Source organism: Ricinus communis, chromosome 3 (genome assembly GCF_019578655.1).
Source record: "Ricinus communis isolate WT05 ecotype wild-type chromosome 3, ASM1957865v1, whole genome shotgun sequence".
NCBI classification, from domain to species: domain Eukaryota; kingdom Viridiplantae; phylum Streptophyta; class Magnoliopsida; order Malpighiales; family Euphorbiaceae; genus Ricinus; species Ricinus communis.
This window is the reverse complement of record NC_063258.1, coordinates 21908342-21930133: the sequence shown is the minus strand read 5'-3', so window position 1 is coordinate 21930133 and position 21792 is coordinate 21908342. Positions and strand designations below refer to the sequence as shown.

The 21792-nt window shown below is 28.7% G+C and overlaps 3 protein-coding genes and 1 pseudogene across 7 annotated transcripts; 3 read left to right on the top strand and 1 right to left on the bottom strand.

Moving 5' to 3' along the window:
- Positions 1–1814: 1814 nt before the first annotated feature.
- LOC8277902 (probable xyloglucan endotransglucosylase/hydrolase protein 25) lies at positions 1815–3313 on the top strand. The gene is given in 5 exon segments (XM_048372092.1): positions 1815–2234; positions 2355–2419; positions 2421–2485; positions 2488–2549; positions 2794–3313. Coding segments are annotated over 5 exon segments (873 nt in total). The 5' UTR covers positions 1815–1961; the 3' UTR covers positions 3202–3313.
- A 1890-nt stretch (positions 3314–5203) lies between these two features.
- Positions 5204–6748, top strand: LOC8277904 (annotated as a pseudogene).
- A 5254-nt stretch (positions 6749–12002) lies between these two features.
- LOC8277905 (probable xyloglucan endotransglucosylase/hydrolase protein 23) lies at positions 12003–13420 on the bottom strand. 2 transcript variants are annotated; one of them, XM_015723602.3, is made up of 3 exons: positions 12961–13420; positions 12679–12878; positions 12003–12567 (listed from the first exon to the last, which is right to left on the bottom strand). In XM_015723602.3, exons 1-3 carry the CDS (start codon positions 13216–13218, stop codon positions 12165–12167), a joined length of 861 nt encoding a protein of 286 aa, XP_015579088.1. In that variant the 5' UTR covers positions 13219–13420; the 3' UTR covers positions 12003–12164. The 2 variants fall into 2 exon arrangements, with proteins under 2 accessions (XP_015579088.1, XP_002526228.1); XM_002526182.4 differs by having other exon boundaries at positions 12679–12872; positions 12961–13407.
- A 1472-nt stretch (positions 13421–14892) lies between these two features.
- Positions 14893–16405, top strand: LOC8277908 (probable xyloglucan endotransglucosylase/hydrolase protein 23). 4 transcript variants are annotated; one of them, XR_007215200.1, is made up of 4 exons: positions 14893–15228; positions 15317–15510; positions 15626–15774; positions 15923–16405. XR_007215200.1 is itself a non-coding variant. In XM_015723597.3 (3 exons), the coding sequence occupies exons 1-3, from the start codon at positions 14971–14973 to the stop codon at positions 15639–15641; spliced, it is 468 nt and encodes a 155-aa protein (XP_015579083.2). In that variant the 5' UTR covers positions 14893–14970; the 3' UTR covers positions 15642–16405. The 4 variants fall into 4 exon arrangements, 2 of the variants coding, with proteins under 2 accessions (XP_015579083.2, XP_015579084.2); XR_007215201.1 differs by having other exon boundaries at positions 15916–16405; XM_015723597.3 differs by having other exon boundaries at positions 15626–16405.
- The last annotated feature ends 5387 nt before the right edge of the window (positions 16406–21792 follow it).

Here is a 21792-nt window from a genome sequence, read left to right as displayed (position 1 = left end):
CTTTTTAAATAAACCAAACTCCAACTCCAACTCCAACTCACTATCATGTGAAAAAGCTCAAATCGAGGCTCAGAGCTCCCTGTTTCATACTACCAAATCAAACACAAATTTCGCTTACCATTTACTATGTATTTGAAATTGCGCTTAGGTGTACAAGAAATAGATTTGAATTTTTTTCATTTAATATATTAATTATTTTAATTTTTATATACTACTTCTTTTTTCAAAACTGTTTATAAGAAAAATATATATTTATCTGCTTTTTGTAAAAATAATTTTTAAAATTTAAAATTATTTAAAAAAAAAATTAAAATTGCTCAATCTCTCAAATTCACCCTTGACAATTAAGTACTAATAATAGAAGTTTGAAACAACTTTTAAGATCCCGAAAAAATTGTAAATAAAATATAACTTTTCAAATTGATTCGTTGAAAAATTAGTTATAAGGCATCACTGAATAAATTCTTAATGACTTAAAAATTAGTTAAAATTAATATTCAACATAGAAATGGCATCTACGAAACTGATATGTAATTGTTAATATTTTATTTTCTACCTTAAATTCTTATAAATATCATTTATATTCACATTAATCAGGAGAAAAACCAGCAAATCAAAACAAATGACAAAATGAAATATAAAAGAAATAATTATTTCTGCCAATGGTTTCATTTGCAGTATTAGTATAGAATCTCTTAGGATGGAACTAGAACTTCAGATATGGGCTTGGAATAACTTCTTTTTAGAATATAAAGTCAAAATAGCTATGATGATAAAAATGAATAAAATTATTATTAAAAAAATGGCATTTTTTAAGATTAATTTAACATGTTTCTCATTTTTTATTAATCAAATGGTAAAAAAAATCTAAATTATGCTATTTTTAATAATCGTGATTAATACTATAATATTGATAAAAATTATTCAAATTATAATGTTGTTCTTTTGCTAATTTTAAATTATAGACAAAATTAGATAAGTGAAGTAGCAACGAGGCTTCACTTTCCTGTGCTACTTTATATGTCATTGTGATTTGATTTTAACCAATATCAGAAATTAGTTAAGATTGTAAATGATTCTGTAAGTTGTGCCATTTTATCAAATTTAAAATGATTGGTAAGAATTGTAAAGGTAAAAAATAATTAAAGATTGTGAAAAAACTTGGATGTTCTCTTATACAAATTGCACCTCCAATTCAATTTTGATTTTTAATATAATATTATGATAAGATTGACCTGATTTCATTCGGTAAATCTAGCATTTTATTTCATAAATTATCAGATTAAATTTTAAACAACCAGTTTTAAAATCAAATTTATCTAAATAAAATATTAGAAAATATATAAATAATGAGAATCAACCGCCTAACTTATTAGTTGTAATTGTCTTAATTTTAATTACACCCAAATCTAATAAAGTTAGCCCAATTTTATAACCTAAACTTTAAAATATTAAAATACAATTTTATAAAAAATGTTATATACCATTAAATATTAAAATAAATATATTTAAAATTTTCAGCATTGCTTATAGCTCTTAATTGCAAATCAATTACCAAGTCCATGATTCAGTCAGTAACATTTTATCATTCACAAGACAACGTGTAATCTAAACAAGGTCAGGCTTTGTCACTTGTGTGACATGCACATCTCTCACCTTCACCACTGTATTTTTGCACTGCCATCTGTAGCCAATTGCCCATCTCCTGCTCTCACCCCTACAACTTGCCACAGTCCTTGCCTCTCCCCTCTACATTCTTTCTCAAACTTTTCACTTTACATAAATAATTAGAACCAACATATATACCGGAGAAATATATGTATATATATATATATATATGTATAAGAGTTCTCCCATTGCTAGCATTTCCTATTCATATTTCGGAAGGCTAAAAGGACTAGCAGTTATATATATATATATATAATATTTTCTTGAGCTAGCCCCAGAAGTTTCCAGTCCGTATGGCCAGCACTCTATTATTACTGGTGCTACTTGTATCTATGATTACGATGGTGGTCATCTCTGCATTTGGTGGAAAGTTCTACCAAGGTTTGGACATCATATGGGGAAGTGGAAATGCCAAGATACTCAACAATGGGGAGTTAATTACACTGTCCCTTGATAGGATTTCTGGGTCAGGTTTTCAGTCTAAAAATGAATATCTATTTGGGGAGATCAATATGCAACTGAAGCTTGTTCCTGGCGACTCTGCTGGCACTGTCACTTCCTACTACGTAAATATATACACACACTATCTTGTGCTTGATTGCTATTAATTACTACCATTGCTTTGTGACTGCATGGTAATATTTTTATGACTCTGAGATGCTTGTGTCTTGTGTTGTGTTACGTCGCTGTCCTCAAAGGGGCCTTCATGGGATGAGATAGATTTTAAATTTCTGGGAAATTTGAGTGGCGATCACTAATGTAATTGTTCAAGGCAAAGGTGACAGAGAGCAACAATTTCATCTTTAGTTCGATCCAACTCTGATTTCCATAACTATTCCATCATCTGGAATCTCCTCCCCTCCCTGTTATCTGTTGTGGAAGTGTTTAAGGATATACAATATTTTTTAATAAAAGATATTCACAATCTTTATTAATTAAAATATTTACCAACCGTCAATATTGAAATGTAAGATATCTAAATCTTTTTTGTTTTACTAAAATCCATCTTGAAAATTATCAAAACCTTATCAATCACGACCTTTTGTATATTGATCCAATAGTGTACAATCCATATTTAACACATTTAACAATTTATTTTTTTCTTGTCTTTTGTACAATTTTCAGGCTCTCTATCGATGACCAATAAAACAATTCAAGAACTTGAACTCCAGTGGCATTCCATTACCAAAGAATCAACCAATGAGGTTGCACTCAAGTATATAGAATGGTGATGACTGGATTACAAGAGATGGGCTCATCAAAATAGACCGGACAAGAGCTCCATTCACTTCTTTCTTCAGCAACTTCAATGTGAGAGCCTGTGTGTGGTCTTCCAGTGGATCTTCTTGCGATGTAAAGTCCCCATCTGCAAGACCCATAGATTATAAATGGCTGAAAAAGGGGCTTCATGTGACAAGTCTTGAAAGGCTAAAGTGGGTGCAGAAAAATTACATGATATATAACTACTGCACAGATATCAAGCGTTTTCCTCGGGGTCTGCCCCCAGAATGTGCAGTCACTGCTACCACTTAGAGATGGCTACCATCACAATTAACATTATAATAATATATAATAATATCCCTTATATACCTCTACTATATTCTTATATGTCAAAGAAAAATTGTTATCAGGGGTGTGAGCCAGAAGAAATTATTTGTCGGAGGCCAAAGATAAGTTTAAGTTAAGAAGGGTTGAATGGAAAAAGAAATTAAAAGTAAGGATTTAAATATTTCAAAATTGGGGGCCAAATAAGAGGAAAAGAAATCTAAAATATTTAATGAATTTTTATACATATATACATAAATTGGCTATTTTTATGGTTCAAATTCTTTTTTTTATTTAAATGTCTTAAGCTTTCAATTTTTTTTAATCTAAAATATTTAATAAATTTTTATACATATATACAGAAATTGGCTATTTTTCGTGATTCAAATTCTTTCTTTTATTTAAATGTCTCAAGCTCTCATTTTTTTTAAATCCATAGTTTTTAACTGAGATTGTATAATAACGAAGAGGTATAGGAAATGAGTTAAAAAAACTATATATATATGGAAAATGGAATATAAAATTTGATTTTTATATTTTACGGTTTGATTTTTTATTTATATAGTTTCAAAAAATTTAATATATAATTTAAAATATAATTTTTTTTATTTATACAGTTTCAATTTCTTTAATAAAATTAAAACAATATAATTTCTATTCTTCATTCCCTTGGACTATAGCACGTTATAGCTATTGTATTTCTCGGCAGATAATTCTTTTTTTAATATTTAATTTTGTTTTTATATATTTTTACTGTATTTTGATATATTGTTAATATAAATTTATATATTCTTTAAATATATTACCTATTATATATAAAAAATATTTTTTAATTATGAATGCTAAATAAAAAATAAAAAATAAAATCTAAATTAGCTGATTTATTAATGATATATTATTTTAAAAATTTAAGAAAAGGATATTTTTTAGTATTTTTGATATATATCATTAATATTTTTTTTAGCTATTTAAGATGCTAGCCATATAGATAAAAGAAAGAGACAGTATCATCATTATTTTAAGAAAAATATTACTTTATATTAAAAAAACTATTTCTTTTATTTTAATTGAGTTTGAGTTGGGATGAATGTTTTATTTTTGTGGGTCCATATATTATTATTTTTCTCTATTGAAAAACCACAAAATTAATACTTACTATGATATCAAAGTTATAGTTTTAAGAATTTAATTTATTATATATTAGTCATAGGAGTATAAATTAATATACAATAATTTGAGTTTGATTTATTTTTCAATTTTTTTAAATATATGCAAAGATTATATATTCGAATTTAATATCTTGCATAAGCTTCTTAAAATTTGAGTTGAATTTAAAAAAAATAAAAGTAGTCGAATTCAAAAAGATAAATGTACTCTCTAACTGAATATGACATAAGCTTTTAAATTTGTTATAAAATAAAATATATATAATATTTTAGAATAATTCTTATATATAATTAACAAACATTACTAATTTTTTTTTTATGTTTAAAAATATAATAACTTCCAACTTTTTTCAATTGAAGATTGAAATATTTTATTTAATTTTCACTAGAATGAATACTTTTAGCTAATTTCTTAGTATAATTTTTTTTAACTTTAAACTTGCTATTTTTATTTTTGTAATTTTTCTAAATTAATTACATTATTTATAAATTTATTTACTTTTACTTATTCTTATTTAAATAACAAAGGTAAAAATAAAAAGAATAAAATTCTTATATTACATGTTCGAACGAATGCTTTTATTTTCCCCATTCCCTGAATTAACCAAGTTAATATTATAATCTTCTAAAACCTATGGCTATATAATCCAAATTTTCATAATTTTGTTCATAAAAGTTAGATTGTTAGAATTGAACATAACATATTGAAAGTGTCACCGACAGAGGTGGTGGTGGGTTTAATTGAAGCAAAGAAAGTAGAAAAAAAAGTGGCAAAGTAATAGACCCACACACCAACCTCCATTTTTTGTGAAGGAAGCTGTGTCCTACTGCAGGGCCTCTCTCTCTCTCTGTTTTCATTATAAATCTAAACTCAAACCGCATCTGATAGTTGCATCGTGTTGTTCGCCATTGATTATATCCACTTTTCGACAATCTAAAGCCAACTGGCCACAGCTTCTGACATGGAATCTTCCCGTGTAATTTACTCTCTTTTCCCGTTTCATTTCTTATCCCTCCAAGGAACAATTGTACTATAAATACAAACCTTAAGAACCTTGCCAATCCATCACTTCACTTCTACATAAAGGAAAATAACTTCTCCTTCAGTACAGAACAAGCCCAATGGCTTCTTTTCTTGCTTGCACCAGACGTTCAGCACTCTCATTGATCATCTCTCTTACAATTAGCTCATTGATTGTTGCATTTGCTGGTGACTTCAACCAAGACTTTGATATCACTTGGGGAGATGGTCGTGCTAAGATACTCAACAATGGCCAGCTTCTTACCCTTAACCGTGACAAAACTTCAGGCTCTGGATTTCAGTCGAAGAATGAGTATCTTTTTGGAAAGATTGATATGCAGCTCAAGCTTGTCCCTGACAACTCTGCTGGCACTGTCACTGCCTACTATGTAAGTTCTTAGCTTCCTCCTGATATATGCAGCTACTGTATGGCTTCAGTTTAGAAGTTTGTGTTCATTTGACTAATGAAATGTTTGAATTTGCAGTTATCCTCGAAAGGGTCCACATGGGATGAGATAGACTTTGAGTTCTAGGGAAATCTAAGTGGTGATCCTTATATTATTCACACTAATGTGTTTAGCCAAGGCAAAGGTAACAGAGAGCAACAATTCTGTCTGTGGTTTGATGCAAATGCAGATTTCCACACCTATTTCATCCTTTGGAATCCTCAGCGTATCATGTAAGCAACTAAAGCAAACCCATCATTCCAAAATCTTGTAGTCTCATTTAGCATATTTATATAATGTATATTGAAGTTATTTTGTACTGTGTTTCAGCTTTTATGTTGATGGGACTCCTATTAGAGAGTTCAAGAACATGGAGAGCATTGGTGTTCCATTCCCAAAGAATCAACCAATGAGAATTCACTCTAGTCTATGGAATGCTGATGAATGGGCCACAAGAGGTGGACTTGTCAAGACAGATTGGAGCCAAGCTCCATTCACTGCTTCCTATAGGAACTTCAATGCCAACGCTTGTATCTGGTATAATGGAGCATCTTCTTGTGGTAGAAATTCATCATCATCTGCAACTAAAACACATTCATGGCTTTCAGAGGAGCTTGATTCAATAAGTCAAGAGAAGTTGCAATGGGTGCAGAAGAATTATATGATATATAATTACTGCACTAATACTAAGAGGTTCCCCCAAGGACTCCCTCCAGAATGCAGCATGTCCTAGTTCAAACTTCACTTGTTAGAAGCTGTATTCTTTATTCGTTTTTTGATTTATCATGTAATTGTGTCGACAAATTATATCAATATTCTGTTAGTATATATTGAGAATTTTCGGAGGAGCAAGAAATTAAATTATTTTGTTTCTATGTGAGAAATAAGCATTATCGACTGCTCTTTTATTGATAAGCTGCATGATTAGGAATTTCAGAAAAGAAAGAAATAAACTTTTCAAAAAGTAAATTCTTTTTCTTTTATAGTAAATATAGTTAATGTATTAATTTATTAAAATTTTATTTCTCTTAATTTAATTAAGATCTCGAATTTGATCATTAGATATGTATCTAGAGTAAAGTTAAAACTTTTGAAGTAATGTTTTACCATCTGCTAGTATCACGCCGGACACGCTTCAAAACTTTTAAGGTCATGTTTTATCATCTGCTGGTATTATACTCAATACGCTTTATATTATTTTGGATTACTAAATTAAAAAAAGAATGTAAAGGTTTTGAATTCAAAAAATAATCCCCACACTAAATAACTAACCACTAGTACAAACCACGATAGTTCTCATAGCTATTTATTCGAAAATATTTATTGTCGTCCGTGACAAACAAACAGTAAAATCAATGGAATATTATAGAAGAATTTTTGCGCCACACAACATTTTGAAAAGAAAAGTTTTATGATTAAAAAATATTAAAAAAATAAGATTTTTATGCTTTTTCAAAAAAAAAATTATGCAGCATTCTTTTTCTAAAATTTCGTAAGAAAAAATTACCAAAAGTATACTTATAAAACATCCGAAAGATTTTCTTTTAAAATTTTATATTATTATGACTTCAGTTTTTATTTTATATCTTTTCTTATTTTTTTTTAATTTTATTAGGAAAAAAATACTAAAAATATATCTACAAAATATTAAAAAATAAAAAATACTAAAAGTATACTTATAAGATACTGGAAGGATATTATTTTTAGTTTGTATTATTATTTGGTGAACGTATATTTTTTCTTATTTTAGATTCTTTTAATTTAATTTATGTAGATTTCACTTAGTTGAATATTTAATTATGAATCAAAAAGTAGTGAGTTGACTTAATTCAATATTTTGAGTCTCATAAAAATTAATATTAATCTAACTAGTTAATATTTTTTTTTAAAAATTAAGATAATGTGTTTTAAGTTAATTTATTAAAATTATACAACTAATTTAACATTTTATCAATTTTATTATCTAATCAATCATAGTTAAAAATAAATTAAAAATAAGTGATACGTTGATTATAAACTTTTGAATTTATTAATAAAAAAACTCATTATATATTTATTATAGTGCTTCGTAAAGTTATTTATTACTTTTTATTCAATAAATAATAAATACTTAAATCTTTTATCTTTAAATAATTAGAAAATAATATATTTTAAATTCCACAATCATTTTAAACGTGTCACTAATCCAACAATAGGGCATAATACACCTTGAACAGCCAACAAAAATCTATTTGTTTTTCCAGTTTTGGAAGTTAAATGAGTTAAATTAAGGGCCTCATCTTTATATTTTGCATGCCATAATGATCAGCTTATGTTTTCATGTTTCGGGTGTATTATAACATTAAAAGCGGTCCATGTAGATATAAATGTGTATCAAATGTTGACAAATATGTGTTAAACGCTGATGAGCGTCAGAATATTGATGTGCATTTGAAAAAATTATATTCATTAAATTTGTACTAAATACTTATTAACTTATGTTCGTTAAGCATGTGCCGAATATTTATTATTTAAATGTTAAATGTTTATTATTTGTTAACTTAATTTTATTGAAAAAATATATACACTACAATATAAAAATTTATTATATAACTTTAGCTTGTCATTTATTTATTTACTAATTATAATGGTGATTTAAGTTATATTTATGTTATATATGCATGTTTGAATGAATTAACGAATATAATTTTCATTAACGATGAATATCCATCAATAAACTAATGAATATAATGTTTATAAATGATGTATATTTATATCAATCACAAAACAATTTCAATATATATCTAAAAATTAATGAAAACTTTCATAATTGATATACATTACATATACAAACAATAAACAATGAAATACCAGATAATGAACATTAATTAATATTAACATTGATGAATAATACATGAAACAAAATGAATATGAATATTAATCGAATATTAAGTTCATGGATAATGAATATTTAAATATAAAAAAATTAATTATCATAAAATATTACATTTAATGAATATTATACATATAGAAAATGAACATTCTAGTATATGTACAAAAAAATATTAATATGTACTTAGTTTAATAAAAACTTTTAATATGTGTTACTATATTCTGACTCATAGGATTTTCATTTTGACACATATATTCATTATTAACACTTAAAATTTAAATTTATGTATAATTAGTCATTTACCTATACATTGTAAGATAGTTATTATTATTTTGATTATAAAATCAAGTTGATAGATACATTTTAATAAAAATTTCAATATTCAATATTAATTTATAAATTTTTTAAAATAATAGCAAACTAACTATTTTAAAATAACCTTAATTTTTTAAAATTTTAAAATTATGTTAATGCAATAATATAAAAATATTTATTACATAATTGATATTACTATTTTTAAAATTAAAAATTTATTATATAATTAAAAAATTAGTTATTATTGAATATAATATTAAAAATATTATTTACGATGCTATTTTCTAGAATTAAAATTATTATCTAATTGTAAAATTAATTTATTAATTAATATAATATTAAAATATAATTATTATCCTATTTCTTAGGATAGAATTAGTAATATTATTTGATTAAAAACCTGTTTATTAGTTGATATAATATTAAAATATAATTAATATGCTATTTCTTAGAATTAGAGTCAGTGTTTAATTAGGAATATAATTTATGAATCAATAAATTGATAGAAAAATTATAAAATTACATATAAGCTTAAATCCTATATGTCAAAAGTAAATATACGTGTCAAAATAAAAATTTTATGTGTCAAAAATTAAGCATACATATAGTAGTCTTAAAAGCTTTGTTGTTCTTCGTTACCACCATAAACTCCTCATCCTCTTTATCTGAATCATTCAACAAGCTAGCTTCACTATCACTTTCATCTTCAAACTCAATATATGGATCCAATTGCACTTCAATAACACCCTTACCACCTTCATTTAATATGCACTGCAGGAGATTCATCAATATATACTTCAACAGGTTGCTTACTATCTATATTATTACTACATCCATCATTTGTCTCCTCATAACAAGTATCAAACTCTTCCATACAAGTTTCTATAAATACTTTTAAGAAACCAAAATCGGCCCCATCTTCCCACATTATTTTCAGTTTTGCATTATTCTTTACTAATGCTTGAAACTCCCAAGTAGAAGTTCTACACTTAAAATATCCAATTTTCTTAACTGTCCTAAACTCCAATTGCTTTACCCTGGCCACAACATCTACCCATTTCATATTCCCATAATCCCTCCAACCACTAGATATAGTATGACCTCCTATGTACTTAGTTACATGACCATCACTAAACTTACCTTCCACCCACACCTCAACAGAAAACCTACATACATAGTCACAATGCTAAATACGTACTGCCAATTCCAAAATCATAATTAAAAATTTTCCTAATTATACGTTAGATACTTCAATTAACCCAAGTATGCAATAAGTTAAAAAGAGCATGTTTTCCAATAATAACCATTTTTAAATTAAATTCCTAACCCTAAATTCCAATTTTAAATTTTATAACTTAAACACTTACATAATAGCAAAAATAGCACCAACAGTAAATAATATACTAACCTTTTTTTTTTTCTTTTTTTGATTTTTACCCATCACGTTTATGCCTTTTTTTCTGTAGTTTTGGACCACTGACAACTTCTGACTTTTTTGTTCTTTTGTAAAACGACGAGCTTCACTTGATTCCTCTAAATAAAATTATCCTCCAGCAATATTATTGATGATTTCAATATATAGAGAGAGTATAGAAATAGAGAAATTAAATTAGGTTTATATTGAATGAGAAAACATTGATAGATAGCAGCAAGATTTTTAAACAATACGACATCTAGGATTTTTTACATTAGATATTCTAACATCAGTTATTACCATTTCTCCATTCACCTAAGGTTAAAAGACTAACTCAAGTTGGTTAGTCTTTTACATGAAGTGGCATCAAATAATAAATAAACTAAATATATAATATCATGTTAGTTACCAAGTCAGTTTAATTTTGACCAGAAGAGGAGGTAGGCTAAAATTGCACTCGGTGTTGTAAATTGGGCCTATTTTGACAATTTTAAAAGTTGGGGCCAAAACCACATTAACACATAAAGGTTTGGATTTTAATTATGACTAGGCCTAAAATGTATAAAAACTTATAATATATTAATTACAATAAGAATAAATAACGAATTTAACTCTCCAATTATAAAGAGTCAAATTTACTTTATTTTTTATTTTAAAAAATAAAGAGTCTTCATAAAAAAATAAAGAGTCAAATCTCCAAAGACTCTCAATATAAGATAAACTCTTTATTATAAAGAGTTATTCAACAAAATAAGACTCCAACACACTCTCTATTTTTTAATTATAAAAGTAGAGATTGTATTTGGCTCTATACATTTGGAGAGCCAAATTCGCTCTTTATCTTTATTGTAATTAATACATCATAAGTTCCTATACATTTCCTTTCAAAAAAAAAGTTCCTATACACTTTATTAATTAATATCTATTATTCTTTTTATTTTTTTAATTATTCTTTTCTTTTCTAAGAAAAAAAAAATCTAAAACATTAATACTTGTTTGATAAAGCAAAATAAAGATAAAAATAAAGAGAGCATTGAACTAAAAAAAAATAATTTCTACTCTTTATAAGTAAAAATATTTTTTATTATCTTTAAAATAAAGAGCACCATTAAACATAGTTTCTATAATAAAAAGTATCTTAAGAAATATTCAAATATAAAGAGAAATACCTTATTTAAGTCCAATACACTCTTTATATTTTTCTTCTTTATCTTACTTTTTATTTTCATAAATATTAATAGTTTTAATTTATCATTCTTTTTTTATTTTTTACTAATAGAAAAATAAGAATTACAAGTATTAATTAAATCAAATGCATAGAAATTTATAGTGCATTTATTAAATATAGAGTACAGAATGAAGTTTGGCTCTCCATATGTAGACAGTCGAATTAACTCTCTAATTTATATTTAAATAATAAATAGTATATTATAATATTATTTTATAATATGACTCTTTAAAATAAAGAGTTTGACATATATAGAGTGTATTGAAGATGCTCATGTATGGCGCTTGACAAAAGAGAATTTCATTAATGTTCTAGTCACACTAAAAATAAAATCAAAAATTAGGGATTCCAAATTCATTTCTAAACTCAAACTGACAATCAAAGGAGAAATACTATTTCCACTACTGTTATGTAAATCAATTACATTATAAATAAAAGAATGAACAAATCGTGTTTAAATTATAAGCAATGCAAATCATCATGCGTGGCCTAGGATAAGTTGCATTCTGTAGGCAAGCCTTGAGCAAATCTCTTAGCATCAGTGCAATAATTGTAAATCATGTAGTTCTTCTGCACCCACTGAAGTCTCTCTTGGCTTGTTGAATCTAGTTCCTGTGATAGCCAAGAATTAGAAGTGGAGGTAGAAGGTGATGAATTTGTACCACAAGAAGATGCCCCATTAGACGAAACACAAGCATTTGCATTGAAGTTTCTGTAAGAAGCAGTGAATGGAGCTTGAGACCAATCTGTCTTCACAAGGCCACCTCTTGTAGCCCAGTCATCAGCATTCCACAAACTAGAGTAAATTCTCATTGGTTGATTCCTTGGGAATGGAACTCCATTGCTCTCCATGTTCTTGAACTCTCTAATTGGAGTTTCATCGACAGAGAAGCTGAAACAGAGTCATTTATTAATGTCAATTGACCCAATATTACATAAGATGATCACTAAAAAACAATCAAATTACTTTGGAATGATGGGGTTGCTTTAATTAATTGCTTACATGATGCGCTGAGGATTCCAAAGGATGGAATAGGTGTGGAAATCTGCAGTTGGGTCAAACCATAGATAGAATTGTTGCTCCCTGTTGCCTTTGCCTTGGCTAAACACATTAGTATGAAGAATGTAAGGATCACCGCTCAAATTCCCCAGGAACTCAAAGTCTATCTCATCCCATGTAGACCCTTTTGAGGATAACTGCAACTTCAAACATTCCATTGGTCAAATGAACACAAACGTCAAGAATTAGGCAAAACCATAACTAGTAGGATGTAAAAGAACTTACATAATAGGCAGTGACAGTGCCAGCAGAGTTTCCAGGAACAAGTTTGATTTGCATATCAATCTTTCCAAAAAGATACTCATTCTTGGACTGAAATCCTGAGCCAGAAGCTTTATCAAGGGTGAGAGTAAGAAGTTCACCATCGTTGAGTATCTTAGCACGACCATCTCCCCATGTAATATCAAAATCATTATAGAAATTGCTGGCAGAAGCAACCATCAAAGAGGCCAGAAGAAGGAGTATATAATTTGAAGAAGCCATTCAATATATGTCGTGTTTCAGTTAGCTTGTTGTGAAGATAAGAAATGGATGTTCGTGTGAGTGTTTAGGCGGAAGGATGGAGTTGCAGGTATATATAGTCGGGCAAAAAGGGAAAGGAAAATGCAGGGGAAGATGCAGAGAGCTTAGCTGTGCACAGGTGTTTGGATTTTGGGAATAAATAACTTACACCATAGCTGGAAATTAGCAGTAACAAACACGAACCAACTAAACAAAAGTAGACTGTTTATTTATTGAAAATGAGACTACGCGTTTCTCCATTTTGGTAATTGATTTCTTACATTGTGCAATTAAACAAGCATTTCCTCTTTCTCTTTATTTATTTATTTTCATTTTTCTAGGGCTTACCTAAAAAGACAATACAACCAACCAAGAGCCCATAGCAAGTTGGGGACCACGAGACGCGGCTTTGCATCAGCGTTGTTGTTGTTGGGGAAAATTGTAGAATTGCGCCACCTACTGACTGCTTTATGCCAGTCGTTACACCTCCGCCAGGAACCAAACTTTTACTTGCATAGCAAAATTTGCAAAATAAATAAGTAAATAAGTCTTGAAAAGATAGAAACGGAAAAGAAAAGGGTAGAAACTGAAAATGAAGGGAAAAAAATGGAAACCGAAAAGATAATATTTTGTTCCATTTTCATCAAATAAGTCTTGAAATCTTTTATAAATAGTTTCCAGCATGCACTTAATATGGAGTCGTTTTATGAATAAGTAGACTAATATTTAGGAGGTTATATATTCCTAGACTCGTTAGAAGAAATAAATTAATTTGGATATATCTAAAATTTGGAAAAAAATTTAGATAAACTAGTTTATTATATTATTGGTATGTAAAATTAATTGCAATAATTTATGAGATTATCTATTAGATATAATATTTATATCAATAATTTAATTAAAAATTTATAAGTTAACGGATGACTATTGACTTTCTATTTAAAGCACATATAATCATTTTTTCCCTAATGCAATTTTTATTTAATATATTTTGCTAAAAAAGTAATATCAACCTTTAAACATTTTATGATATTATTATAGTTTTAACTATATAAATATATATTTATATGCGTATTATAATATTGCATTAAAAGTTGATAATACAATGTCTATTTTGGAACATGCTAGATCAATATAATATTTATATTCGAAATATAAAAATAATATTTAACATATATGCCATTAATAATTATTCAATTTATATTAAAAATTATAATAATTTAAATAAAAATCGGCTAATATAAATATTATCATTTATTATATAAAATACAATAATTTAGATGTCTGATATAAATATAAAGTTAATTTATAAAAATGACATATATAATATCCTGCTAAAAAGATATTTAATCAAATTTGGCACGAATATTGGACTACTTAGGGTATTTTTGTGTACAATTTTAATTAAGATAAGCTGTAAATTATGATTTTTCTTTTTATATATAAATACTTAAACTGCAGCTTCGAATTTCAAACAAAATCAATATTGAGATATGTAATCGCAAAACAGAGGAAACGCGTAGCTTTAATTTTTCAATAAAAATTTACAGCTTTATTATATTTTATTCCCAAAATCCAAACACCTGTGCACAGCTAAGCACTCTGCATCTTTCCCAGCACTTTCCTTTCCCTTTTTGCCCTATTATATATGCCTACAATTCCATCCTTCCCTAAACACACACAAACATCCATTTCTCAGCTTTCGAAAAGTAACTGACATACAACAAATATCGAATGGCTTCTTCAAATTATGTACTACTTCTTCTGGCCTCTTTGATGGCTGCTTCTGCCAGCAATTTTTATAATGATTTTGATATTACATGGGGAGATGGTCGTGCTAAGATACTCAACAATGGTGAACTTCTTACTCTCACCCTTGATAAAGCTTCAGGCTCAGGATTTCAGTCCAAGAATGAGTATCTTTTTGGAAAGATTGATATGCAAATCAAACTTGTTCCTGGAAACTCTGCTGGCACTGTCACTGCCTATTATGTAAGTTCTTTTACATCCTACTAGTTATGGTTCTGCATAATTCTTGACGTTTTTGTTCATCTGACTAATGAAATGTTTGAATTTGCGGTTATCCTCAAAAGGGTCTGCATGGGATGAGATAGACTTTGAGTTTCTGGGGAATTTGAGCGGTGATCCTTACATTCTTCATACTAATGTGTTTAGCCAAGGCAAAGGCAACAGAGAGCAACAATTCTATCTATGGTTTGACCCAACTGCAGATTTTTACACCTATTCCATCCTTTGGAATCCTCATCGCATCATGTAAGCAATTGTTTAAAACAAACCCATCATTCCAAAATAATTTGATTGTTTTTTAGTGATCATCCTATGTATATTGGGTCAATTGACATTAATAAATGATTCTGTTAGTTTGTAGGTCGCGCATGGAATGAAATTTCCGGTGAAGTTTATTCCACGTGGATGCCGGCGCTCTGGTAACCTAAACACGTAGATACGGTGCATTTACATAGATACGGTGCGTTTTAAAGCAAAAGCAGAAATGTTGCGTTTTGCCTTATAGAAACGGTGCGTTTTTCACATATTAAATTGAAGATCCTTGTTCCCAAATGTATCGTGCTTCATATGCCCCAAATCCCTAATTTCCAACTCAGTTGCAATCTGTAACCCTAGTTTTTCTTATTCTCGTGGTTGACATTTGTCTGCTAGTTTGTAGGTCGCGCATGGAAGAGGTAATGGTGTTGTATTAGGTTGATTGAAAGATTCATTTGAAACTTTTGATCCTGTAATGCTTAAATTGCGAGCTGGATCAGTAGTTCGATGGCTTCACCTTGACATATGAATGTCTTCCTTATACGAAAGAGGTAATGAATCATTTGAAGGCTGAAAGGACGCATTAGAAGAGATAATGAAAGTGAAGATGGTAATGGAGTCAACTATTGCGGAAAACTTGATGACTGCAGAAAGCTTGATGACTGCAGAAAACTTGATAAATGCAGAAAACTTGATTACTGCAGAAAGCTTAATTCTGAGAAGAAAATGCTACAAAGAGAGTGTCCTGATGTGGTTTGAGAAAGTTTTGTATTGTATTACTCATTGGTATTGGTATTGTAATGCCAATGAGTTTAGCTTAACTGTTGGATAAATGTTTATTTTGTAATTTGAACAGAAATATTGAATAAATGACAATGTTAATTTATGATTATTGAGCATTTTGACATAGGCCATATAACTTGAAGTTGGATGCCTTTTACATATATGGTACTAGTATTAATCATAAATGGAGAATACAAGTGTTTAAGAAGAGTATGAATTGATGAAAATAAAGGCATTATCTGCCTTCAAAACATTCTATTAATATGTGTGGGTATAGAGGCAGTATTTGACTACAAATAATTAGTGCAAAGGCTGCTACAAAGAAAGGCACAAGTCTGCAAACAAGGTAACAAACACAATATTTGCCTAAAAAATGAAATGTCATGCTCTACATTTAATCACAATTGCATTGTAGTACTCAATTTGCTTGACTCTCTTGGGTTCCAACAGGTGCAGCACCTCTCCCACCATTTTTAGCTCCTCTGCCACGACCTCTGCTAGGTCTACAAGTACAAGTGTGCGCATTGATATCAACCACAAACTGATCCTCTCCTATGTTTACTTGGAACTTGCCACCAACAGCAGATTTGGAAGTACATAATCTGCTATTGTACTTGATTTCTTCAAGCTTAGTTCTAATTCTAGGTGTGATGGAGTCAGTTAAACCAGTAGCATGCATCAACTTACTGTGCATTCTTTCCATTAATGCACATCTAATCTCTTCTAGCATGTCTATAATGATCATACTCCTAAATTTCACAATGTAACCATTGAAGGTTTTACTGACATTGTTATCAATCATCTCACACTTAGGAAGCTCAGAAATAAATGACTTATAAAATTTAGATGGATCCCTCTGTAATAAATTATTATAGGCAGCTTCATTCTCTACTTTAATTTGATCAATGGCTTCCTTATAAGCAGCTTCATAAGTACTTCTAGCTGCACTCCAAAACATGTTTTTTAAAACTTGCCCCTTAAACTCCTTCTTCCAATTACAATAAACATGCCTAGCACAATTCCTATGTTCAGCAAAAGGTGCTAGGTTCTTTATAGCATTAGTAAGACCCTGTGCGATAGAGCAAATATAATTATTCAGCAAATACAAATATAAAGTAAACAATAATTAAAACAGTCAAGAAAAATCACCTTTTGTTGGTCTGATATAAAGGTTCACCCTAAACCATCTGTAATTTGCAGCTCCTCTAAAATAATGGTTAAAAACCAAGTCCAAAAGTACTCATTTTCACATTCAACTACCGCCCAAAAGATGGGGAATATTTGATTGTTCCCATCTTTAGCAACTGCACATAATAGTGTCCCTCCTAAAAGAGTTTTCAAAAAATACCCATCAAATCCAATAATGGGTCTGCAACCCTTCAAAAACCCTTTCCTCAAGGAACTAAAGCCTATGAAGAACCCTTTAAAAGTGTTGTCTTCATCAAGGAGGAAATCAAATCTGCCTTCCTTATCCATCCTAAGCAATTCAGCTTTATAGCATCTTAACTTAGCATAATGTTCCTGTAGCATATTAAGTGCTTTCCATTTTGCCATATAGCACTTTGTTCTTGACACTCGAACACAGAACTTCTCAAGTAAGTCTTCCTCCAAGTCCTTCACACTCCAATTGCCATTTCTTCTGAATCTATGTATATATTCCTTAACTATCCATTTAGAGGTAGCTTGCCTATTTTTCATCTCTCTAGGACACCTATGCTCACCAACATATGTCTTAATAGCAAAGATATGCTCTCTTTTAATCATGCTTCCATACAATCTCCATGGGCATTCCTTGTCACATCTCATTTGAAGTTGGTACTTACTGCTTCTTATCACCTGCACATTGTGACCATTAATAATTGCCCATTTACAAACTGCAGCTTTACACTGATGTGCATCTTCAAATCGCATTCCAAGAACCAGCTGTAAATACTTATGATCACATCTGAGATCATATACAACCCTCTTAATCCTCTTTCTTGAAGCCTCTTCAATGCCATCCTCATCAATATTGTCTGAATTCACATTCCCATCAGAGTCCTCGTATTCACTTACAAAGCCAGATGCTTCATGTCCAGCATTTTCTATCCCAGTAGTGCCATTAGTAGATGATCTTTTGAACTGCAAACCAGTGTTGCCATGTAATCTGTTAGCAAGCTCATCAACAGGCACATAATTCTTATACTTTGCTGTCCTTTTCCTTGCTTCCACATACTCATCATCATCTGACAGTTTATTATCATTTAGTCCATCATCTGTGTCACTCTCATCAACTGGTAAGTACTCAGGATCCTCTTCTGATTTCACTTGCTGCTGCAATTGCTCACTATGTTCAACACTGACATCAAACACAGTTTCATCTAAAGGTGCTAAATTGTCACTCTCATCCTCAGTTTCATCTAAATCATCAGTCTCACTCTCACTCTCATCAACTGGTAAGTAGTCAGGATCCTCTTATGATTCTACTTCCTGCTGCAATTGCTCACTATGTTCCTCAGTTTCATGTATACCTTCTGGATTTTCACTAATACAGTTAATACCACTAGGCAATGGTACTTGTCCTTTCTCTCCTTCGACATAGACTTGTAATACTCCATTGCCTTCATCTATATACTTAATCATTTCCATTAACCTTCTATCATCCACCATTTCCCTTAACCCATCATTCAAACTCATTCCTGGAATCTTATAAGAAATCTTTGGCCCATAATACCCTAGTTTTTCTGCTTCATCAAGTATGTCCAAATATCCTATCCTATCTGGGTCTAATCCATGTTTAGGCAAAATATCTCCACCTACATAAACCACATTCCCACAAACAAATGCAAAACGCCAACCATAGTTTATATATACAGAAAAGCTGTCAGACATTCTGTTGAAAGAGTGCATGAGTTAATATTTCAACAAGACAAACATAATACATATATGAATAAGACCCTACAGACCATGAAAAACTCAAATAAATAAATACGAAAATCACAGTAAACTCAAATACATTTTGAGAAACTCGAAAGTGCAGTAATAAAAAATTGATTGATGCCCTACCCCACACATATCGCACTCATCTCGTTAATGTAAAAGTTTCTTAGAAAAGCAATTAACAATGTAATAACTTACTTCTCGTTAATGTAAAAGTTTCTTAGAAAAGCAATTAACAATGTAATAACTTACTTGTCTTTTTCGGGTGGTCGGTACTTCAAGGGACCACAATGTTCGATGGCTGCTGCTGTCTTTGCTGGTTAAAGGGACCACAACGTGTTTTTAAAAATTCAAAAACCTAAATTAAAACTGAACTACTGAGATATGTTTGCAAGTGAGCTAACTGTCTCTTCAACCGAAAGAGTGGGCCTGTCGTCTTGATAGAGATGATTTTTTACCTCGTCAGGTTCAGAAAAACCGAGATTCGTGCTAAGCTCTAATATCTTCATTCATTAAGACTCCAACACGTAATAAAAAAATTAAAAATAGAATGTATTATTACTAGTTTTTCACTGACATACAATTTTTTAATAAATTATTATTTTTTGTTTACTTAATTAAAAAAAAAGCTAAAATATTTTGCATATATACTAATTTCCTTAGTAAATTAAAACTTAGATAATATATAATATCTATAACACGTCCTTAATTTTTGTATAATTATAGTTTTTTTTAAATATTAATTTTTAATCCCATAAAAAAATACTTTCAATAGATTTCACCGGAATTATTCTTATAAATGCAATCATTTCTTCGTAGTTTTTACTTTGTTTTATTCGGTTATTTTTCTTTATTTGATTAGATGTTGATATTTGACTTTTTGTATTATTATTAATTTATTTTTTTAAAAGATGTAATATATTTTTAAAAGAATATTTGGTTACACCATATTTTTTACATATTGGATTTATTTATTTTTATTTAATGTTTTTATATAAATTTATCCAGTGTTATTTTTAGAGAATTTATTATTTTATTACTTGACAGATTTTTTATATATGACTAATTTATAATTATATCAAAATAATTTTTTTAATAAATGTAGTTTGTTATTTTTCCTTAACAGGTTGGGGTATTTATTTATTCTTCTTTTACTATTAGAAATACAAATAAATAACCTGAGTTTTTTATGGTTGAAACTCTTTTATTGTTATCTATCACAAACTCTATATATATATATATATATATAGACATAAAATATTTTTGACATTTGTTTACTATTTTTGACAAATAAATTTTTTATTTTAATATATATATTTATTTTTAATAGATAGAGTTCAAATTATATGCATTTTTATAGTTTGCCTATTAATTTATTAATCAATAAATTATATTCATAATTAAACAATATATAAGTCTGATCCTAAAAAATATCTAACAAATTGGTTTCCTCAATACAGAATGGTTCCTAATTAATTAACAAATTGATTTCGATCCTAATGATTCTAAAAAAAACAATAAAATGTCATATTTCACATTTATTAACCTAATCTATATAGTTATTTTTCTAATCTAAAAATATCATTTATTTATTTATATAGAATTTCAACTTTATCGTAACTTCTTTCTAAGGCTGAATTTTATTAAAATTTAAATCTTTAAGTTAATAGACTATATATTTTAACTACCAAAACGACATACATATATGCGTACCTATAATACATACATATAAAAACTTGAAAATTATTCATGTTTGTTAATTATCACTTATTTACTCGTACTAAATCATATGCATAGCCATTAATTTGAATAATAGTCGAATTTGTAAAAAAAAATTTATTATTTCAAGTTTAAATTTTAATGTAAAAATTAAATATTTTAAATATTTCCAAAAACACTTAATTCTATTAATTTAAATACTTGAATTATGAATAATAAATTGAAACTAGCTTTGAACTTTCACCATAAGAAAATAGTGTTTGGCGATGGACAAAGTCGTCACTAAACAATTTAACGATAAACAATTTCTATTGCTAAAAGTGGCGTCATTACAACTTTATCGACGGCATATACATTTTTTCAGTAAAAGTGGCGATGACAAATGTCGTCGCTATTGGTTGATAGGTTCATATAATACATATATATATTATAATAGCGACGACATTTGTCATTGCCACTTTTACTGACAGAAATGTATATGCCGTCGACAAAGTTGTAATGATGCCACTTTTAGCAATAGAAATTGTTTATTGCTACGTTGTCGCAAAACTATTTAGCGATGCAATCCACATATTTAGTGAGTATTTCAGTACTTTTATATACATAATATATGTAAAATATATATTTTTACCTCGGTTTAGTTTCATTGTCCAATTTCAGGTATCATTAGCCAAAAAGAAAAAATATGAAGCAAAATACTTACAAATAGGCTTTAGTAGGATTGCTGCTGCAAAGATCTAGAATTAAGATGCGTAGACTGCTATTCTAAAGGTCTGTAAAAAATTATAAGGCCCAAAAGAAGGATTAATTAGTCTTTGTAATTATGGATCATTATTAGTTATTTATTTTACT

Coding starts and splice junctions, on each gene's coding strand:
- LOC8277905 (XM_015723602.3), bottom strand. CDS start 13,218: ATGGCTTCTTCAAATTATATACTCCTTCTTCTGGCCTCTTTGATGGTT. Junction 12,879..12,960: donor GCACTGTCACTGCCTATTAT/GTAAGTTCTTTT, acceptor GAATGTTTGAAG/TTGCAGTTATCCTCAAAAGG. Junction 12,568..12,678: donor TGGAATCCTCAGCGCATCAT/GTAAGCAATTAA, acceptor ACTCTGTTTCAG/CTTCTCTGTCGATGAAACTC.
- LOC8277908 (XM_015723597.3), top strand. CDS start 14,971: ATGGCTTCTTCAAATTATGTACTACTTCTTCTGGCCTCTTTGATGGCT. Junction 15,229..15,316: donor GCACTGTCACTGCCTATTAT/GTAAGTTCTTTT, acceptor TTGAATTTGCGG/TTATCCTCAAAAGGGTCTGC.